Below are 18,075 nucleotides of genomic sequence, written 5' to 3' on the forward strand. Positions count from 1 at the left end.
CGTAACACATTTGGAGAGAAAGGGAGAAGAAAATATATATATAAAAAGTTAGGCAAGCATTTTATTAAAGTGAAAGTTCTAAAATATCAGTACCCAGAGTTTTCAGGGGGAGAAATTGGCTTTATCAGAAAGCAGAGCCCCGTTATTTTATTTATTCTTCCCACCATTCATGAATTGCCTTCTCGTGAAGCGAAGTGGCATTTTCCTGGGGCAGAAGAGTCCCATTATAAAATGCAGCAGAAAGAAAGGATGCTCTTCGGACTTATCTCCTGGCTTCTCTGCGGCCTGCGGGGACTGAGAGGGTGGGCGAGCTGCTGTCCGCTCTGTATTTGAATGAGCTTTCCCAGGCGAAGGCGGGTGGCCCGCGCAGAGTAGAGTGCTGCTGAGACGGGTTTGGTGCACTTCGAGTGCTCTTGGTCTCAAGGCTTTATAGTGAAAATGCCCGCTCGCTAATGTGTCCCCAGGCGTTAGAAGTACAGTTTAGAGCCAGGAAATGTGGCCTCCCCGGCCGGGCTCCTGGCTACGCCCAGGCACCCCACCCCAACCGCCCCCCCGCCCCGCCAACCAGCACCTGCTTTTCCGCTCCCGCGCCCCGTAGGTCCCCGTGCTGGAGCTGGGGCGCGGGCTGGCAGCGGGGAGTGGGTGGCGCCGGGACCGTCGATTGCGGGCGCGTCCCGGGAACTGCAGCGCCCTCTCCACCTGGGCAGGGGCAGCTCCGCCACCCGCCCGGGCCTCGACGGGCTCGCCGCCAGGGCTGGGGAGGGGCGGCGCGGAGGGCGGGGGCCGGGCGCGGGGCAGGGCCCGGCTGTGCCTCTCCGGCCGTTCGGGCAACTCCCGGGCCGCGGCCAGCCGAGGAGCAGAGCGCTTGCCCGGGGGGTCTGCCGCGTCGCAGGCGCTGCCGGAACCCTGGCCATGAGGACCCTGTGGATGGCGCTGTGCGCGTTGGCGCGGCTGTGGCCCGGGGCCCAGGCCGGCTGCGCCGAGGCCGGGCGCTGCTGTCCCGGCCGGGACCCCGCCTGCTTCGCCCGCGGCTGGAGGCTGGACAGGGTCTACGGGACGTGTTTCTGCGACCAAGCCTGTCGCCTCACCGGGGACTGCTGCTTCGACTACGACAGGGCGTGCCCAGGTGGGTGGCCAGGCCGAGGGTGGGGCGCCGGTCGTTCGCCTGCAACCAGCGGGCACAAGGCAGGGCTCTGTGCCAAGGACCTCAGCCCCTGAGCCAGGTGTCCTCCAGCCCCTTCCCTCCTGGCGAGCCAGCCCCTCTATCCCCACCCATCCCCACCACTGCCATCCAGGTACGCCAGGCTCCATTCAACCTAGAGTCTCCCAGTCCCCTCCTAGACAGCGAAGTGTCCTCCCCACAACCCCCAGACAGAGCAAAGCCTGGATGGAAGGGCTGGATCCCGCTGTTCTCCTGGAGGGAAGCCGGGTGACGAAATCTCCGACTCAGGAACTCCATTTGGATAGGGCCACCTCTGGCCGGCAGAGATGGCACTGACAGATAACGGGCATGTCCCTGGGCCAGGCTCCACCACCTTCATTCTGTTAACCCTCGGGGATCTTTGGGGCTGGTGAGGGGTGATGAGGGCAGGATTGTATAATCTTCCCACTTTGTGCCAAGGGCGTGCTCTGGGAAGGTATTAATACTTTCTTCTGAAGAGCAAGGTCTTAAAAAACTGAAGGTGTCCTCATCTCTGGACCCCAAAATGTAGCACAGGCTCTTTTTCCTAGGAGGTGTACAGTATGTTCTTGGAATTCAATTTTCTCTATACAGCATGACAAGGATTGTATCTCGAGGTCCCTATTATGTTGTTATCTTGCTGGTTTTCCTTTAGGGTCAGTCTTTTTCAACTTTAGATTTCCCACAGTATCTCACAGTTCCTTGCCCCTGTAAGGGCTCAATAAAAACTGGTTTAATTGAATTAAAAGATAAAGGAACAAATGATGAGTACAGCCCTAAGGAACAAGGTGTACCTGAGAGAAGCCAGCCATGGAAGTGGAAGTCGCCCTGCTCCTGTTAATCACATCATCCCCAAAGCCACACAGATGTTAGGGTTCGAGCTGAAGGATCCCGGCCTGTGGGATCCTCAGCGTTTTCTGGGGCTATGCCATTCCCTGGGCAACCAGATACCCAGTGGCGGGGGGCACCCCTCCTGCCTCTGCGCTGTTTGAAGAGGGCTTCAGCCTGCCGCCAGGCCCGATGCTGAAAGAACACACTTGAAAGCATTAAGATTTTTTGACCCTGGTTGAAAGCTAATGATTTACCTGTGAATATTGATATTCTTTTTGATAAAGTTTTTTTGATAAGCTTCTTTCCCTTTCTGGCTGCAAAGCCAGAGTATTTTACTACTAAAGTAAGATGGAAGAGTCAGCTATTTAGGAAATGCAGCGCCCTTGAGCCAGGTGTCTCCAGCCCCTCCTCACAGCATCCTAAACTGTCGGCCTCATTTCCCTGTATAACTCAAGCAAAGCCTCTCTCATGAGGGGCTTGCCTATGTTTTAAAGGTAATGATGGAATTCCTGTGGCCCAGTTAGTGTCCCCTGATCCGTGGTAAGCGCAGGGATAGAGAAGTGATGAAGATGCAGTCTCTGCTCTCTAGGACTTTCTACTCTAGCCGGGAAACCTGTGCAAACCCCTGTTAGACACACTTAGCACTGAAATAGGTGATCCAGGAGCTGACCTGGAAGGGAGCACTTAACAGACCCAGGGAATTCAAGGAAGACTCCCCTGAGGAAGTAATGGGTGAGCCTGGACCTGCAGAATGAGGAAGAGGCCTGCCGGAGGAGGGAGAGGCAGGCTGTAGGAGGGAAGCCCAATGTCACAGTCCAGCAGTTACTGTGGACGTCACCTGCTTGTGCCAGGCCTTGTGCTAGGCCTCGAGGCCAAAATGGTGAACAGGACAGATGCTGGAGGCAGCCAGATCTGGAGAGATGCAGGCACATAAGAGGGATGAGGAGGAGACAAGGCGAATGTCTTGAGAAGAACTTGCTTTCTAGTGAGACCTAACAGTGCTCCCAGGAATTGCAAAACCCTCAGTCTTTATTTGGTCAAAAAGAAATTGCTTATTTTCGGTCTAGGCGGTAGAATAGTGTGACAAAGAGCTTATGGTTTTGGAGTCGGGATTTAGTGGCTAAGTACTGAAGCGGTGAGACGGCCTGCTGTCTTTTGAAGCTCTCAGAAATCACTGTAAGTGTGCGCCCCAGAGAAGAGCTGTGAGTTGGGAAAAAGGAGATAGTGTCAGATTGAATTTTAAAAGGAGCATATTCTGAAGCCCGCAATACCCTGTGGCAGAGTCAATAGAGGACCTTGCAGGCCTAGAAGGAAGCAGGTGTGGGACTAAAAAGCTCTGTGTAGAGAAATTCTCTGTGTCTGAAGTTTCTTGCAAAGGGAGGAGGAAAATAAAGACAGTCGGAAGGTGGCCACTTGGTGGGACTGAGTCTGCCCCTCCGAGGGTGAGAGCAGAGGGCCGGGAGCTGAGAGGCCCCGCCTGCTTAGCCCTGGACCCACGCCACAATCATATGGACCATGGCTCCTGGCCTCCTGGGCCCAGAGCTGACCTGGCAGCTGGAAGCTGGTTTGGGGCAACTCCTGGAATGCAGCCTTTCCTCTCACAGAGTCTAAGTCTCAAATATTTGTTTTTTATTTGTGATTTTTTTTTTTTTTTTTTAATCCCAGAAGTAACCTGAATGCCTCAATTTTGCCTCTAAAGTCAGAATCCCGGGTTCGACCTTTACCCTGGTGCCGTTTGGCTTTGTGACTTTGGAAAAGTCACCCTCGTGGGGCCTAAAGCACCTCATTAAAGGGGAATGAATGATACTGCCAGGCAGCAGTGACTCGTGCCTATAATCCCAGCACAGTGGGAGGCCAAGGCAGACGGATTGTCTGAGCTCAGGAGTTTGAGACCAGCCTAGCCAACATGGCGAAACGCTTTTTCTTCTAAAAAGACAAAAATTAGCTGGGTGTGGTAGCGCTCCTGTAGTCTGAACTACCCAGAAGGCTGAGGTGGGAGGATCACCTGAGCCCAGGAGGTAGAGACTGCCGTGAGTTGCGATCACGCCACTGCTCTCCAGCCTGGGCCACAGAGTAAAACTCTGTCTCAAAAAAAGGTGAGGGCAGGGGAGATGAAACCACTGTGTGGGACTGTGGAGTTGACAGAAGGAGGCTACACTGCACCTGGCTTGTGGTAGACATTTAGGTAGCAAATGTACTGTCGGTTGGCTCTTAGCACTAGTGGACAGTGGAGAATATTTTATTTGATTAAATATTTACATCATAATTTTCTGACAACATATTGCTATAATTTATATTTGTTAATATTAAATCATAAACACATTATATTCAACTCACACCATGTGCCAGATACTTAATACTTTGTCTCACTTAATCCTCCCAACAATTTTTTTTTTTTTTTTTTTGAGAAGGAGTCTTATTTACTCTATCACCCAGGCTGGAGTACAGTGGCGTGATCTTGGCTCATTGTAACCCCCGCCTTCCAGGTTCAAGCGATTCTCTTGCCTTAGCTTCTTGAGTAGCTGGAATTACAGGCGCCCGCCACCATGTCCGGCTAATTTTTTTGTAATTTTAGTAGAAACAAGGTTTCACCATGTTGGCCAGGCTGGTTTCAATCTCCTGACCTCAAGTGATCCACCTGCCTTGGCCTCCCAAAGTGCTGGGATTACAGGTGTGAGCTACCACGCCCAGGCATCCCAACAATTCTTAAGAACAGCAGGTCAGGTCCACAAACCCATATGACAATCCCAATCTAAAAAGTGCTAACATTTTAAAGTTTTTTCATAACTCATTTGGTGGCAAAAATCTCACCTGACTTGCACTGATAGAAGGATATTGATAATCTTTGTTTATATTTTGCGTCAAAAATATTAATATATTTTTCAAGGAACTGCTCCAGACCCTGCTAAGGAGAGGCGAACACTCCAAATAAGGTACATAGACTGTATTCCCTTTCTAAGATCCGGGAAGTCCTGAGTTCTGAGACTCAACTGCCTCAAGCATTTGGGAAAAGAACCTGGTGACCTATACTAGTATTTTTATAGACAGAACAGTTAAGGCTTTCCAAGGGTTTCCGTTACTCAAGTTAACACCAATGAGCAGAGCTGAGATCTGAAGTGCCTGATTTCAGACTGCCAATTGCCACATATATTTGTGCCAATTTATGGCTATTATTTATTCCTGGATAAATCAGGTTTCAGCATCTCAGAACCCTCAGTTACTCTATGCCCATAGAACCATTCTGCCTCTTAGAATCTCTTCTTCTCTCTCTCTCTCTTTTTCTTTTTGAGAGGGGATCTGATTCTGTCACCTAGGCTGGAGTGCAGTGGTGTGATCTCAGCTTATTGCAACCTCCACACCTCTGCTTCACAGGCTCAAGTCCATCTTCCCACCTCAGCTCCCTGAGTAGCTGGGACTACAGACGTGTGTGCTGCCAAGCCTGGCTATTTTTTGTGGAGATGAAGTTTCACCATGTTGCCCAAGCTGATCTCCAATTCCTAGGCTCAAGCAATCTGCCTGCCTTGGCCTCCCAACATGCTGGGATTACAGGTGTGAGCCATGGCGCCTGGCCCTCTTTTCCTGCTTACCCATTATATTACCTATTGTTGCTACCTAAAGCCTTTTTTGACTGATATTACATTCAACGTGAATGGAAAATGTAACTGAGTCAGTGTAACTAAGCATGCTTTACTTCTATTCCTTCTGATTTTTTCATCTTGATAAATGCAGTATTACTATTGTTATTATGTGGCTAAGAGATTAAATACTGGCATTTCTTTTTCTAAATAAGAAGACTTTTTTTCTCATGTAAAAACTAAAATGTTGTTGAATCTATACAGTTACTAAACTGTCAAATACATCTGTTCGGGAATGATCTCAGGAAATCTCATTACGACAATGGCATGAGTTTCAACACCAAGGGAGCATCACGGCTCCCTTCCCACCTCCACTAAAAAAGGGATGGAAAATTCTCCACTGGCTGTGCCTTACCAGGGATGGGGAAAAGTAGAGTAGGGGAACAGATCCAAGTTACCCTGCCCTGGAAGAACTTCTTGGAAGACTTGCTAATGAAGTGGGTAACACCCCCAATCTCTAATTCTCCAACTGGGTTCCTAGAGTTTGCATTTTCTAAGATCATAGAACAGTAGTTGCATTAGATCATTGATTGGCAGTTTAAGGAGAGGGTAATAATTAACCCAAGTGAAGCAGGACAAACATTGAATAGCCTATATGGGCTGGTGTCTTCTCCTAGATTTATGGAGAGTCTAGGAAACAAACTAGCCAAAGTCTGATGACATCATATCTGGAGGGAAAGAGGCACCATGCTTGAAAATATAGGCTCCAAACTCACCCAAAGGAAAGATGCCAGAGTCTACGATGATTTACAGAGTTGAGGCTTTATAGGAGCCAGAACAGTCTGAGAGACGTCGCCTTTGGCTTTAAAGAAAAAAAAATGAGCGGGGCCTGCCTGGAGCCAGTATTCAAATGAACTTGACTTAGTAGAATTTGGCTGCGGCCCTGGGTGAGCAGTGAAGGAGGGTCAAGTTGTTAACACTTAACATTTACTCCATACCAGGCACTCTCCCAAGCACTTCACAGTTATTAACTTACTTGATCCCACAACCCGCTGAAGTTATTCCTCATTTTGGTCTCATTTTACATACGAGGTAAACAAGGCACGGACAGGTTTGGTAACTTGTCCGAAGTCACAGTGCTAATAAGTGGTGTAGTGAGATTTGAAGCCAGGTCCTCCGGATCCAGAGCCCACATGTCAAAACATGATGTTTTTCTGCCTCAGAGAAATGAGGTCTTACGAGAAGCAGTGTGCTTTGCGGGGTAGGCCCCACATAAACACCAGCAGAGTGAGCAAGCCTTCTCCCTCCATCTACTCGGGGCCCCTCGAGGGCAGAGTGTGTCTTGCTCATCTTCATAAACCCCAATGGCTATCATGATGCCACTTCATAATGTTTGTCAAAAGAGTGTGAGCAGTCGTCCCACCCATCCCCACCGGGGATGTTGTCCATGGCTTCAGATGACACTGCCATCCAGGGTGTTGCCACATTTCCTTTATAAAAGATTTTCCTTCCTTTGTATATATTTTGTATACAAACATATACAAAATATATGTTTGTTGCAGAAAATTTGGAAAATACAGAAAAGCACAAAACAAGAAAACAACTCACCTGGAAACCTGTTACCCAGAAAAAAAAAAAAAGTACTATTTTCTTTTTTATTCATATATTTTTTTCCCCTGGGTTACATAGTGTATAAAATTCTATTTATCAAATGACGCAGCCCATATCATCTTGCTAGTACTTCAGGAACTAGTCCAGTAATGTCTCAAAAGAAAAAAAACAAAAAACAAAAAACACCCTTTGGGGGCCAGATAGCATGGTTTTCGCAAGAGGGGGAAAAAAGTCTTGATCATTTTTTTGAGCTTTCTGATGGAGTAATAGGCACTTGGGGAACGTAGTCTCATTTGGCTTTCAGAGAAGCTTTGACAAGGTTCTACAGAAAGAGGAATACACATGGAGAAAGAGAAAGGAAGATGATGGCCAGGCACGGTGGCTCATGCCTGTAATCCCAGCACTTTGGGAGGCCGAGGTGGGAGGCTCACCTGAAGTCAGGAGTTCGAGACCAGCCTGGCCAACATGGCAAAACCCCGTCTCTACTAAAAATACAAAAAATTAGCCAGGCATGGAGGTGCGCTCCTATAATCCCAACTACTCGGGAGGCTGAAGCATGAAAATCGCTTGAACTCAGGAGGCGGAGGTTGCAGTGAGTTGAGATCACACCACTGCACTCTAGCCTGGGTGACAGAGCAAGAGTCTGTCTCCAAAAAAAAAAAAAAAGAAAAAAAGAAAAGGGAGATGACATATATTTAAATTTCTGTCACTATGAGGTGTGCATGTGTGGGTGTTGGGGGAATACTAGGACCGGATTTTTTTTCTTCCACAGAATGTGAAGAAACAATAGCTGTGCATAAACGGGTACTGCTGTGGGTATGGTGTAAGAACATTTCCTTAGGAATGATTAGGACTATTTGAACTTCACAGTGTGAGGGAGAAAGCACTTATTTGTGGGTGGTCTTAAACTTTTAGATGGCAAAGAGCCAATAGGCAGGGCTAGATTACAAAGGAGAGTGCTTGAGTCTCTGTGATTAACCAAGGAGACACCGTTACATGAAAACAAGAACAACGCCTCACATCGAAGAAGAAATAGTCCAAACTCTCTTTATAAAATGAATGGCTCTGGCTGTCGGCTCATTTTGTTGCTCTCTGTGTGCATGTATTTGGCATTGCCTAGAAAAGCATTTGAAAAAATATGTATATTTTTAAATGACCCTTTGGTACCTAAAGGCTGAGAATAGGGTGTCTTGCTCTGGCTGGCACAACTTCCTGAGCTGTGAACAGACCTAGAGAAAGTCCAGTGGTAACTCCGAGATGAGAAGTGCCTAGAAAGATGGGTCCAAAAGCGGAAGACATGACCTTGAAGAGTCTGGCTGGGAGGAAAGGAGACCTCCCCAAACCATGAGTGGCACAGACCACGTCAGACCATGAGTGGTACAGAAAAGGTAAGTGTGGATTATTATGTTTTTAAACATATTCTGAAATTCTTGAGTGAGGGAAATTTGGATCAGATGAAAGGAAATGCCATGTTATGGCACAGATAATAAAAGTAAAGAAGCTTGTTACTTTCAAAATGTGGTCCTGGCAGGAGATATACATAGATCAGAATGGATCTAAAGGACTCGCAGCTGCCAGGAGAAGCTTGGACCTACCTGATCTTTAGGCACAGAAAACAGTGCTCCTTCCAATGGACACCCTTGGGGCCATTGCTGCCAGGAGAGCCCAAACTCTGGGCCAGACTAAGAATTCCCATGGGTTTGGCTGTGGGGGCTTCTGATTTGTTTGTGTCCTTCCACCCTACTTCCTTCCTTTGCTGGAGCCTCCGTCAGTGCTTTGGTTTCTAACAAATGATATGAACAGATCAGAGTCTGTTTCAATGTAGAACATTATCTAGGGAGGAGGGGAAACATGCCCAATGCCATTTCATTCATTCATTCATTCATTCATTCATTCGTTCAATGAATATGATTAAGCACCTACCACGTGCCAAGTGCCAGGAATGAAATAAAAAACTATCATGATCCTCAGGGGCATCAACAATAAACACAACAAATGAATATGTAATTATGAATTATGGCAATGCTACAAGGGAAGGAACACCAAGCTCTGAGAGGAATGTGTGTGTGTGTGTGTGTGTGTGTGTGTGTGTGTGTGTGTGTGTCTGTGTGTCTGTGTCATGGGGCTGGGCGAAGACTAGAAAAAGCTGGCCAGAAAAAGACTCCCTGAAGAGGAAATAGTTAGTCTGGGAATTAAAGAGTGAGTGGGACCCAGCTATGCCCAGTGTGGGGAGAATATTCCCAGCAGAGTAAAAATGTGTACAAGGTCCCAGGGTGGGAAAGAGCTTGGTGTGTTCAAGGGGTAAAGAGACCCATGTGGCTGAACTTGGAGCGGAGATGGGCGGTGAAGTGCAGGTGGAAGTGGAAGGTCAGGCAGAGGCCAGGTTACGCAGGAATGGAAGCTTGTAGGTCACAGCAGGGAGTTCGGATGTCAGATGAAATCCAAATGAAATGAGGGAGTTTAAGTCATTTATTCTTTTAAAAAATTAGTGATCCATCTTTTAAAGTAATTGTACTTGGACGTGACTGGCTATCTCCATTAGGACTGTGAAAATGTGCTGCTCTTGTGTGTGATTCATTACTGAGATATATCACTTATTCTTCTTTGGCTGTGGTAGGAATCTCTGATAGCTGGAAAGCTCTTGAGAAAGGGGGACCAGTTGGTAAATGGGCAAGGACTTGATAATTCCTTGCACTCTGAATCTATATCCATTATCTCACTCTCCAATGAGCTGAGAGCCAGAGGTGCCTGCCAGGCCTTCAGCAGAGCTTTTAAGTGTCTATTTTCTGTCTGTGCTCTCTTCTGTCTGTGCTCTTTCTGTCTGCTTCTCTGACTCTGTTCTCCACTCCTCTATGGTGCTTGAGATCACCTCACAAATAAATTGCTTGCATTTAAATCCATGTCTCACAGGCTGCTTCTGGGGAGACCCAACCCGAATATTAACTTGAGTTTAAACAAAGAAGAAAAGAAAAGAGAAAGCTTACCGAGCTTCTTGGCACCCATTAAATCTAGGCTTTCTTCTCCTAAAAGGGGTGGATGATGTCATCAAATTCTAACTCTGAAGCAACTGAGAAGCTGTGACAAACTTGGAGTCAAAGGCCACCATGCCACTCCTAGGTGCCACAGTCTATCGGCTCCATTAACAGCTGGTGAAACTCAAGTGAAGATTGAGAAGGTCAGATTGTAAAAAGAATATTTTGATATGCTGTGAATAGATGTGAATTAGATAAGCTAGTGGGAAAGGGGACACGAATACTATTGGAATCATCCAGAAGGAAATCTGTGTCAGGCAGCCATAATAAATGACTTGTAATAAATCTGTCAGAAGTTTCCTTACTTCCCCTATCCTCCATGACCAAAGATCTCTTGTGATCTATGATGGCTTGCAATCCAAATAATCAAAAGTTCACAAGCTAACCAAGAATAGAATCTTTGGTGCAGTATAGGAATAAATACTTCTTATTTCATCTTCTGACACAAAATATTTTGTGAAACACCTTTTTATTCCTGTAATTCTGAGTGAGTGTTTTTTATTTTGTCTCATAATGAAGCAATTGAGATGTCATTGTTCTGGACCCTACAACTTTCTGATTCTCTTTATGGAGCTTTTAAAATCATGGATTGGAAAAATAGGATATAGCGTTTTGCTAAGGACAAACTGTAACCAACAGGAACAACTTGATGCAGTGATTGATTCTGTAATTTTGAGGACTGCAACTGTGAGACCAAACCAAATACAAGAAACAAATACTAGACAAGAGACACATATGATGATGGAATCCTGGGAGGCTAAGTTCAGTCAGAAAACCCTCCCCAGTGTCATCTTTTACCATAAGAACTGAGTCTAACTCAAGGCCATATTACTAAGTTCTGAGTTAAGGCTATGGCAAAATTGTATTTTATAGTGATGTCCAAATGTTAATCTTTGAAACAAGTGCATTCTTTTGTATGCCTTATTAAGTATTGTTCAAGCCTAACACATCACAGCAGGACTAGCTAGACTCAAGGCTGAAGGTGGAAGAAAAGAGGTATTGAAATAATGAAGGATAGAAGGAATCCTTCTCAATCAGCTCGCAGCCTAGGGGATCTCTTTCAATGCCTTTTGCTTCGATGGGCCAATGAAATTATGAAATCATGAAAATAAAAAGGGAAGGGCTAACAAGAGCCAACAAAAGCAGGAAGTGACCTGTTAGTGGTTTTCTGAAAGATGTAGGTATGCATGGCGGATATTGGGAATGAACTCTAACGTGGCTCATTCTGGCTTCTTTAGGTAGTCGACTTGTGATACCTATAGGTATTTAGTTGATGAATGAAAGCATGTTTTAAACTAGTTTGGAAATTTAAAAAATACTGACATGTTTATGTTGCTTGGGACCCTTTTTATGTCAGGGGTAGCTATGTGCTGCCAAATCACATGTCCTCCGAAAACTATAAATGCAGAAGTTCAAATCAAGCTTTCAAAGAAGTCAGAGTGCTAATTCTTGTGGGAAACACTATGAATTGGAAAGTACGAGGATGACAGGAAAGTGGATCACACTTCAAGGGAAAAAAAGGTTTGGCATCTAGATCATGGGCACGTCTTCTGTCTTCTGGTTCTTTCCTTTTCTTATATTTAATTTTAAATCCTGAAATAATTCAATGTAAAAGCTGATTACAGTCTGAGACACATTAGAACTTTGAATGAGAAAGTTAAATGTGATGCCATATTGATTTTATGGTCATGGTGAGGAAATTGCATTTTTAAATTACATCTTCAGATTTGGTAAGTGGACTTCAGAATCAAGGAAGGAGAATGGCTTTAGTTGTCCATCAGGGGAATCCTAATACGTATTGCTGGACTCCAGGGAGCAGCCCAGTGCACGGCTGGCTGCCGAGAAACCAGCTGAGCCCCACGCGGACCAAATTGTGTGGAAAAGCATAGACCAACAGCACAAAGACTCCAGGGCCAGATTCTTGGCCTGACTCTGCCTCTTCATGCGTGACCGTGAATACTCTTTACCTCTCTGGGCCCTGGTGGCTCATCTCTAAACTCCAACCCTCATAGTTTACAAGTCTACAAGCCATGGAGAAAGAAAATAGAGTAAACAGGAGAAACTTAAAGTATAGGGGTCCCTATGCATGGCCCTAAGCCCTGTTTCTCATGAAGACACATTTGCTGAGAAGAATTGACCTGGGTAGGTGATGGGATTGTTGGTGGGTGAAGTACATTTTCTTTTTCATACCTTCTTTTTTGTTTATATTGTCTATGATGAGAATGTCTTGTTATAATAAAAATGTTATGGGCAGGGGCAAATAAAGTTAATATCAAGGAAAAACAAAAGCAAATATCTGATCTCGGCCCAGGGAGTATGAGAAATTCCCCTGAAAGCATCCGTCTCTTCTGCTTGGGTGTGTTTCCCTGGGTCAGACCCACATTTAGGATCCACGGGTATCCAGCTGCTTCTAAGGGCTACCAGGTTATCAATTCACCATCAGGGTGGGCAGGTGGAGTCAGTGTCAACTGGGACCTGCTGAGGCTTTGTGTGCATCTCCTGATACAGGGCCTGGGGCCAGGCGAAGTTTACATGGGGCTAAACTCAGCTGTTTGTGTTGGCGGGAACAGCCTGACAACCTGGCGGGATTTACTCAGGTGAGCGTCCTTTTGTGCTGTTTTTCAGCTCGCCCATGCTTCGTGGGGGAATGGAGCCCCTGGAGTGGCTGTGCAGACCAGTGCAAGCCTACAACCCGTGTGCGGAGGCGCTCTGTGCAGCAGGAGCCTCAGAACGGCGGGGCGCCCTGCCCACCCCTGGAAGAGAGAGCCGGCTGCCTGGAGTACTCCACCCCGCAGGGCCAGAACTGCGGGCACTCCTATGGTACTGATGTTTTCATGGTTGCTGCCTTTGTTATCTGTGATGACTTTTTGACCACTTCATCCCATAAAAGGCCATATGCTGTGCCAGGGAAAGTTCCATCCACCACAGGGAGTGGGATGGGCCAGGCTGCCCAAAGTAGATAGGAAGCTCAGGAAATGCTTAATAAAGGAATTATGGCCAGCTGTGCAAACGCCTGCCTTTCCCTCACTTCCCTTCGTGTGTTTTATAATCCGATGGCCCATTCTCATTGTGCATGGGCTCAGTAATGAAATAAACCGCATGCTTGTGGTTTTGAGTGAACTCAATCAAGCTAGTCATGAAGGACTTTAGATAGGAGGATGACATTTCACACAGCATAGTAAGTGTCCAGGGAGGTTAACGCTATTTCACCTTCCACTGCAATTCCTGTTTCATTATGCACATTCACACATGTGGGAAAATCGCAGAAAAATCACAGAATTCTAAACAATGATAAAATGATTGTTTTATTATTATTGTTATTATTATTTATTATTACTATTTTTGAGATGGAGTCTCGCTTTGTCACCCGGGCTGGAGGGTAGTAGCATGATCTTGACTCACTGCAAGTTCCGCCTCCCGGGTTCATGCCATTCTTCTCCCTCAGCCTCCCAAGTAGCTGGGACTACAGGCACCCGCCACCAGGCCCAGCTAATTTTTTGTATTTTTTAGTAGAGACAGGGTTTCACCGTGTTAGCTAGGATGGTCTCGATCACCTGACCTCGTGATCCACCCGCCTCAGCCTCCCAAAGTGCTGGAATTACAGGCGTGAGCCACTGCACCTGGCGTTTTATTATTATTTTTAAATGATTCCTTTTACCTGCCTCTCCTCTGAAGACTGGATTGGGGCTAAAGTAATTTGAAAAGATCACTCTGGTTTTGGAGTGGCCAATGGAGGGGCCAGGAATCGGCTCATTAATGAGCCAGAGACCGTACAAGGCTCACAGAGAAATAAATGAAAAAGTTAATGTGTTGATCTGCATTGAATCCAATAGGGCAAACACTGACTTCTCAGGATAGCAAAAACCATGTGTTTCTCATAGGAATGTGGAAATTTCATGTCAACACAATCCTTGTAAAGCCATTTTGTTCCTTCTTTTTTTCCACACACGAATATTTATTGAGAGTCTACTTGATGCCAGGTGCTGGGCTGGGCACTGGGGTCACGATGGTGAGAGAAGTTGATGTGGAGCCTGCTGTCAGGTAGATCATAGCCTAGTGAGAGGGGTGCAATCATCAGATAATCCAGGGAGTTAAGGGATTTACAGCTGCAGTAATTGGTGCAACCTGTAGAAAACAAGTGAGAGGTGCAGGGAGCTCTCAGCGGGTGTAATCAGGTGATTCCCTTGGTCTTGAGGGAAAAGGAGGAGGAGGGGCTTCCTTGGAGATGGGGCTGAGGTATGTAGACTGCCCAGGCAGGCAGACTAGTGCGGTTAAACCTGATGGCCAGGTGTAGAGGGTTTGAGGGATTTGGAAGCTGATCAAGGGAAAAGCTGTATCCACGAGAGGCAGTAGCACAGCAAGCTTTACTGGGCAGTGCTTGGACAGGGCTGCATGAGAGGGGCCGCCCTCACAGCATGAGACTTTTCAGAGGCTTATGGTGGGCTGGGGAGAAGGGCACAGCAACTCCTGGGGGAGAGGGAGACTGGAAAGGGGCCTTAAATGTCAAGGTGAGGTCATCCAGCAGCACAGTGGGGAGTCTCTTGGTCAGAGACCTCAGAAGGGCAGCAGCATCTTGGGGTCTGATAACACAAGGCCTATCAGTGGCCAACAGATGCTGGGTATAGTTTCACAGGTGTGCAGGCAGGCAGGCCTAGGTGGCTAAAAATCTGCCTATTTGGCTATTTAAAAACAGTTGCATGTGTAAAAAATTTGAATTTTGTGCCAGCATGTTTGCGAGCTAAAGGGTCTTAGCCTAGCTGAGGAATAAGCATCTTTGGCTCTTTTATGTAACATGGGGGAGCGCAAGGCCCGCACGCAATTGGCAAAGGAAGGTTGGCGTGTGGGGCGCACAGAGAACACCCTATTTGGGATTCTGGGCTTTATCTTTGGGGTGTTCTTTGCAGGGGAGAAGATCACTCTGGTAGTGGAGTGGCAAGTGGAGGGGCCAGAGTGTTGTCCCCCATTGATGCGGAGGTCATATTAAGGTCACAGGGAGATCACTGAGCGCTTCAGGCATGGCTGCTCACAGACATGTGCCCAGTCGCTTTCAGAGACACTACACAAACGGCTCGGGGAGGAAGACGCTGTGGGACATTGTGGATGTTTTTGGTGGTTCTTAAAAGCCAGCGCCAACCTATCAGGAAAAGCAGCCCACCTACTCCTGTGCCGTGCCTGACTGCTAGAGGGTTCCTTCAGCACATCAGGCTCTTCAGTGGGGCACCAGGCTGTCGCGCTCCCCTTCCCAGCCCTGGGTCTCTACCCAGGACAATGCAGGAAGTTGTTAGCGACTATGTCTTAGCATATCTGTACTGAACAGCCTCCTTCACTACTATCATAAAATAAAAGATGTCAGCTTGGGAAGAGAGGAGAAATCTCTACTTGAGGGAGGGCGGCTGGCATTTGCAGTCCTGACTTTGGTCCCCAGCATTCCCCTCCTGTTGGAGATGTCTTGGTGATGATTACTCCTGTCACAAGCTAGTTGGGGAAGACAGGACCCCTCCAACAACCCTGTCTGGTGATTCCTAACAGGTGGTGCTGGAGCAGCAGCATCAGGATCTGCTTCCTCAGCCTCACTCACCCAGACCCATGAGATCATAATCCCTGCATGTGGGCCCAGCACTCTGCGTTCTAGCAAGGCTTCCAGGGGCTTCGGATGCTCACTGGAGTTTGAGAGCCACTGCTGTAGCCCAAGCGTGACAGACACCCCCCTGTCATAGCTGGGTCACCTAAGTAGCACTTTCCTGAAGGCAGAAGTTCCCAAAGCGTATCCTCTTTTATTAGAATAGTTGTGCAAGAAAAGGGATTAGTTGGAAAATATGGGGTAAATCAAACAGTTTTCGCTACCAAAGAACTTTTCAGAGCCTTTATTATGTGGATCTGCATTTTTATTCTATAAGGGAGAGAGAGGATTTGCAGTATTTTCCCACTTAATTTGATTATATGACCTCCCTTTCTATGGAGCGTCCCACTAAAATCATTCATGTGCCGTGGAATGCTCTTTGGAAAATGATGGTTTACTAGAGGAAAACAAGAGGGACATGAGAGGCAATCACATGAATATCCAATTTGGTGGATTCTCCATGGGCCCCAGGCCCTGTTTCACTCCAGGCACTATGCATTCACTTATGGGTTTCATTAACTTAACACTCACTGAGCACCTCCTATGTGTGCCAGTACTGTGCTAGGTTTTAGAGATCCAAACTTGATTAATAAACATATCACAGCTAAATAGAACTCATGGTGGTGAGCTCTGGGATAGAAGGAAACACAGGTTGGCGTGGGAGCATGGAGAAGCAGCCCACACTCAACCTGGAGGCTTTCATCCTGCTGCATGATCACCTGTGTCCCTGTTACTGCCTCCCACCCCCACTGGACTTCCTGTTCACAGATCAGGCAACTTTGTGGTGCGGCACACGAATCCCTAATGTTTGCATAGCAGAGAGATCTTACAGACATCATTGGTTCAGCCTTCGTAGCAACCCCGTGGAGTGTATTCATTTTCTATGGCTGCTGCTACAAGTTACCCCAAATTTAGTGGCTTGAAACAACACAGATTAGGCGGGGTGTAGTGGCTCATGCCTGTAATCCCAGCACTTTGGGAGGCCGAGGTGAATGTATCCCCTGAGGTCAGGAGTTCGAGAACACCCTGACCAACATGGTGAAACCCCGTCTCTACTAAAAATAAAAAATTAGCAGGGTGTGGTGGCATATGCCTGTAATCTCAGCTACTTGGGAGGCTGAGGCAGGAGAATTGCTTGAACCCGGGAGGCAGAGGTTGCAGTGAGCCAAGATTGTGCCGTTGCACTCCAGCCTGGGCAACAAGAGTGAAACTCTGTATCAAAAAAACAAAACAGATTTATTATCTTACGTTTCTGAAGATCAGAGTCTGACATGGGTTTCTTTGGGCAAAAATCAAGGTGTCAGCCGGGCTACAGGCCTTTCTGGAGGCTCTGGGGGAGACTCCTCTTCCTTGCTTTTTCCACCTTCCAGAGGCTGCCCGCATCCTTTCCTCACTGCCACTGCCCTCTATCCTCATAGCCAGCAACAGTGCATTTCTCTGTCCCTTTCTTCTGTTGCCACATCTTTTTTTTCTTTTTCTTCTTTTCATATAAGATGGAGTCTTGCCCTGTCACCCAGGCTGGAGTGCAGTGGTGCAATCATGGCTCACTGCAACCTCTGCCTCCCAGGTTCAAGCAATTCACCTGCCACAGCCTCCCAAGTAGCTGGGATTACAGGTGCCCGCAAACACACCCGGCTAATTTTTGTATTTTTGGTACAAATGGGGTTTCGCCATGCTGGCCAGGTTCTGACCAACTCTTTCTAAGGCTCCTGTGATTACATTGGGTCCACCTGGAAAACCCAGGCTATGCTTCCTATTTTAAGGTCAGCTGAGCAGCAACCTTAATTCCACCTGTAACCTTAATTCCTTGTTCCCATGTAATATAACATATTCACAGGTTCTGGGGATCAGGACACGGACATCCTTGGGGTCACAGTTCTGCCTCCACAGAGAGGTAGGACAGAGTCATTATCCTTGGTTTACACCTGAGGACATTGGAGTTCCAAGAGGTGACAGCACGTGTGAAGGATTACTGGAACTTAAACCTGGATCTCCTGGCTAAAAGTCCTGTGGGATTTTCCCACCTCAATAGTGTTTTGCTATTAACTGTCATCATTACAGCTAAAATTGTAATTACAGATTCTTGTAACTAAGTAGAAATACAAAGGCCCATGAAGCCAGTGAAGGAAACATGATCCCCGAAGCTCTCTTATTAATGATCAAGTAGCTATTTCCTTTTTCCTGTTTCATTTAATGCATACCATGATTATACTTTTATCATAAAAA

At 46.9% G+C, this 18,075-nt stretch overlaps 1 protein-coding gene across 1 annotated transcript in view; it reads left to right on the forward strand.

Annotated features, from left to right (window-relative positions):
- Positions 1-713: 713 nt before the first annotated feature.
- The window catches only part of SBSPON (somatomedin B and thrombospondin type 1 domain containing), a 29,104-nt gene continuing 11,742 nt past the window's right edge, over positions 714-18,075 (forward strand). Inside the window, exons 1-2 of the mRNA XM_050802643.1 lie at positions 714-1,126; positions 12,855-13,049. Coding sequence (XP_050658600.1) covers positions 913-1,126; positions 12,855-13,049 — 409 coding nt within the window. The 5' untranslated portion in view covers positions 714-912. The remainder of the gene's footprint in view (positions 1,127-12,854; positions 13,050-18,075) is intronic.

This window comes from Macaca thibetana, chromosome 8 (assembly GCF_024542745.1).
Source record: "Macaca thibetana thibetana isolate TM-01 chromosome 8, ASM2454274v1, whole genome shotgun sequence".
In the NCBI taxonomy this organism is placed as follows: domain Eukaryota; kingdom Metazoa; phylum Chordata; class Mammalia; order Primates; family Cercopithecidae; genus Macaca; species Macaca thibetana.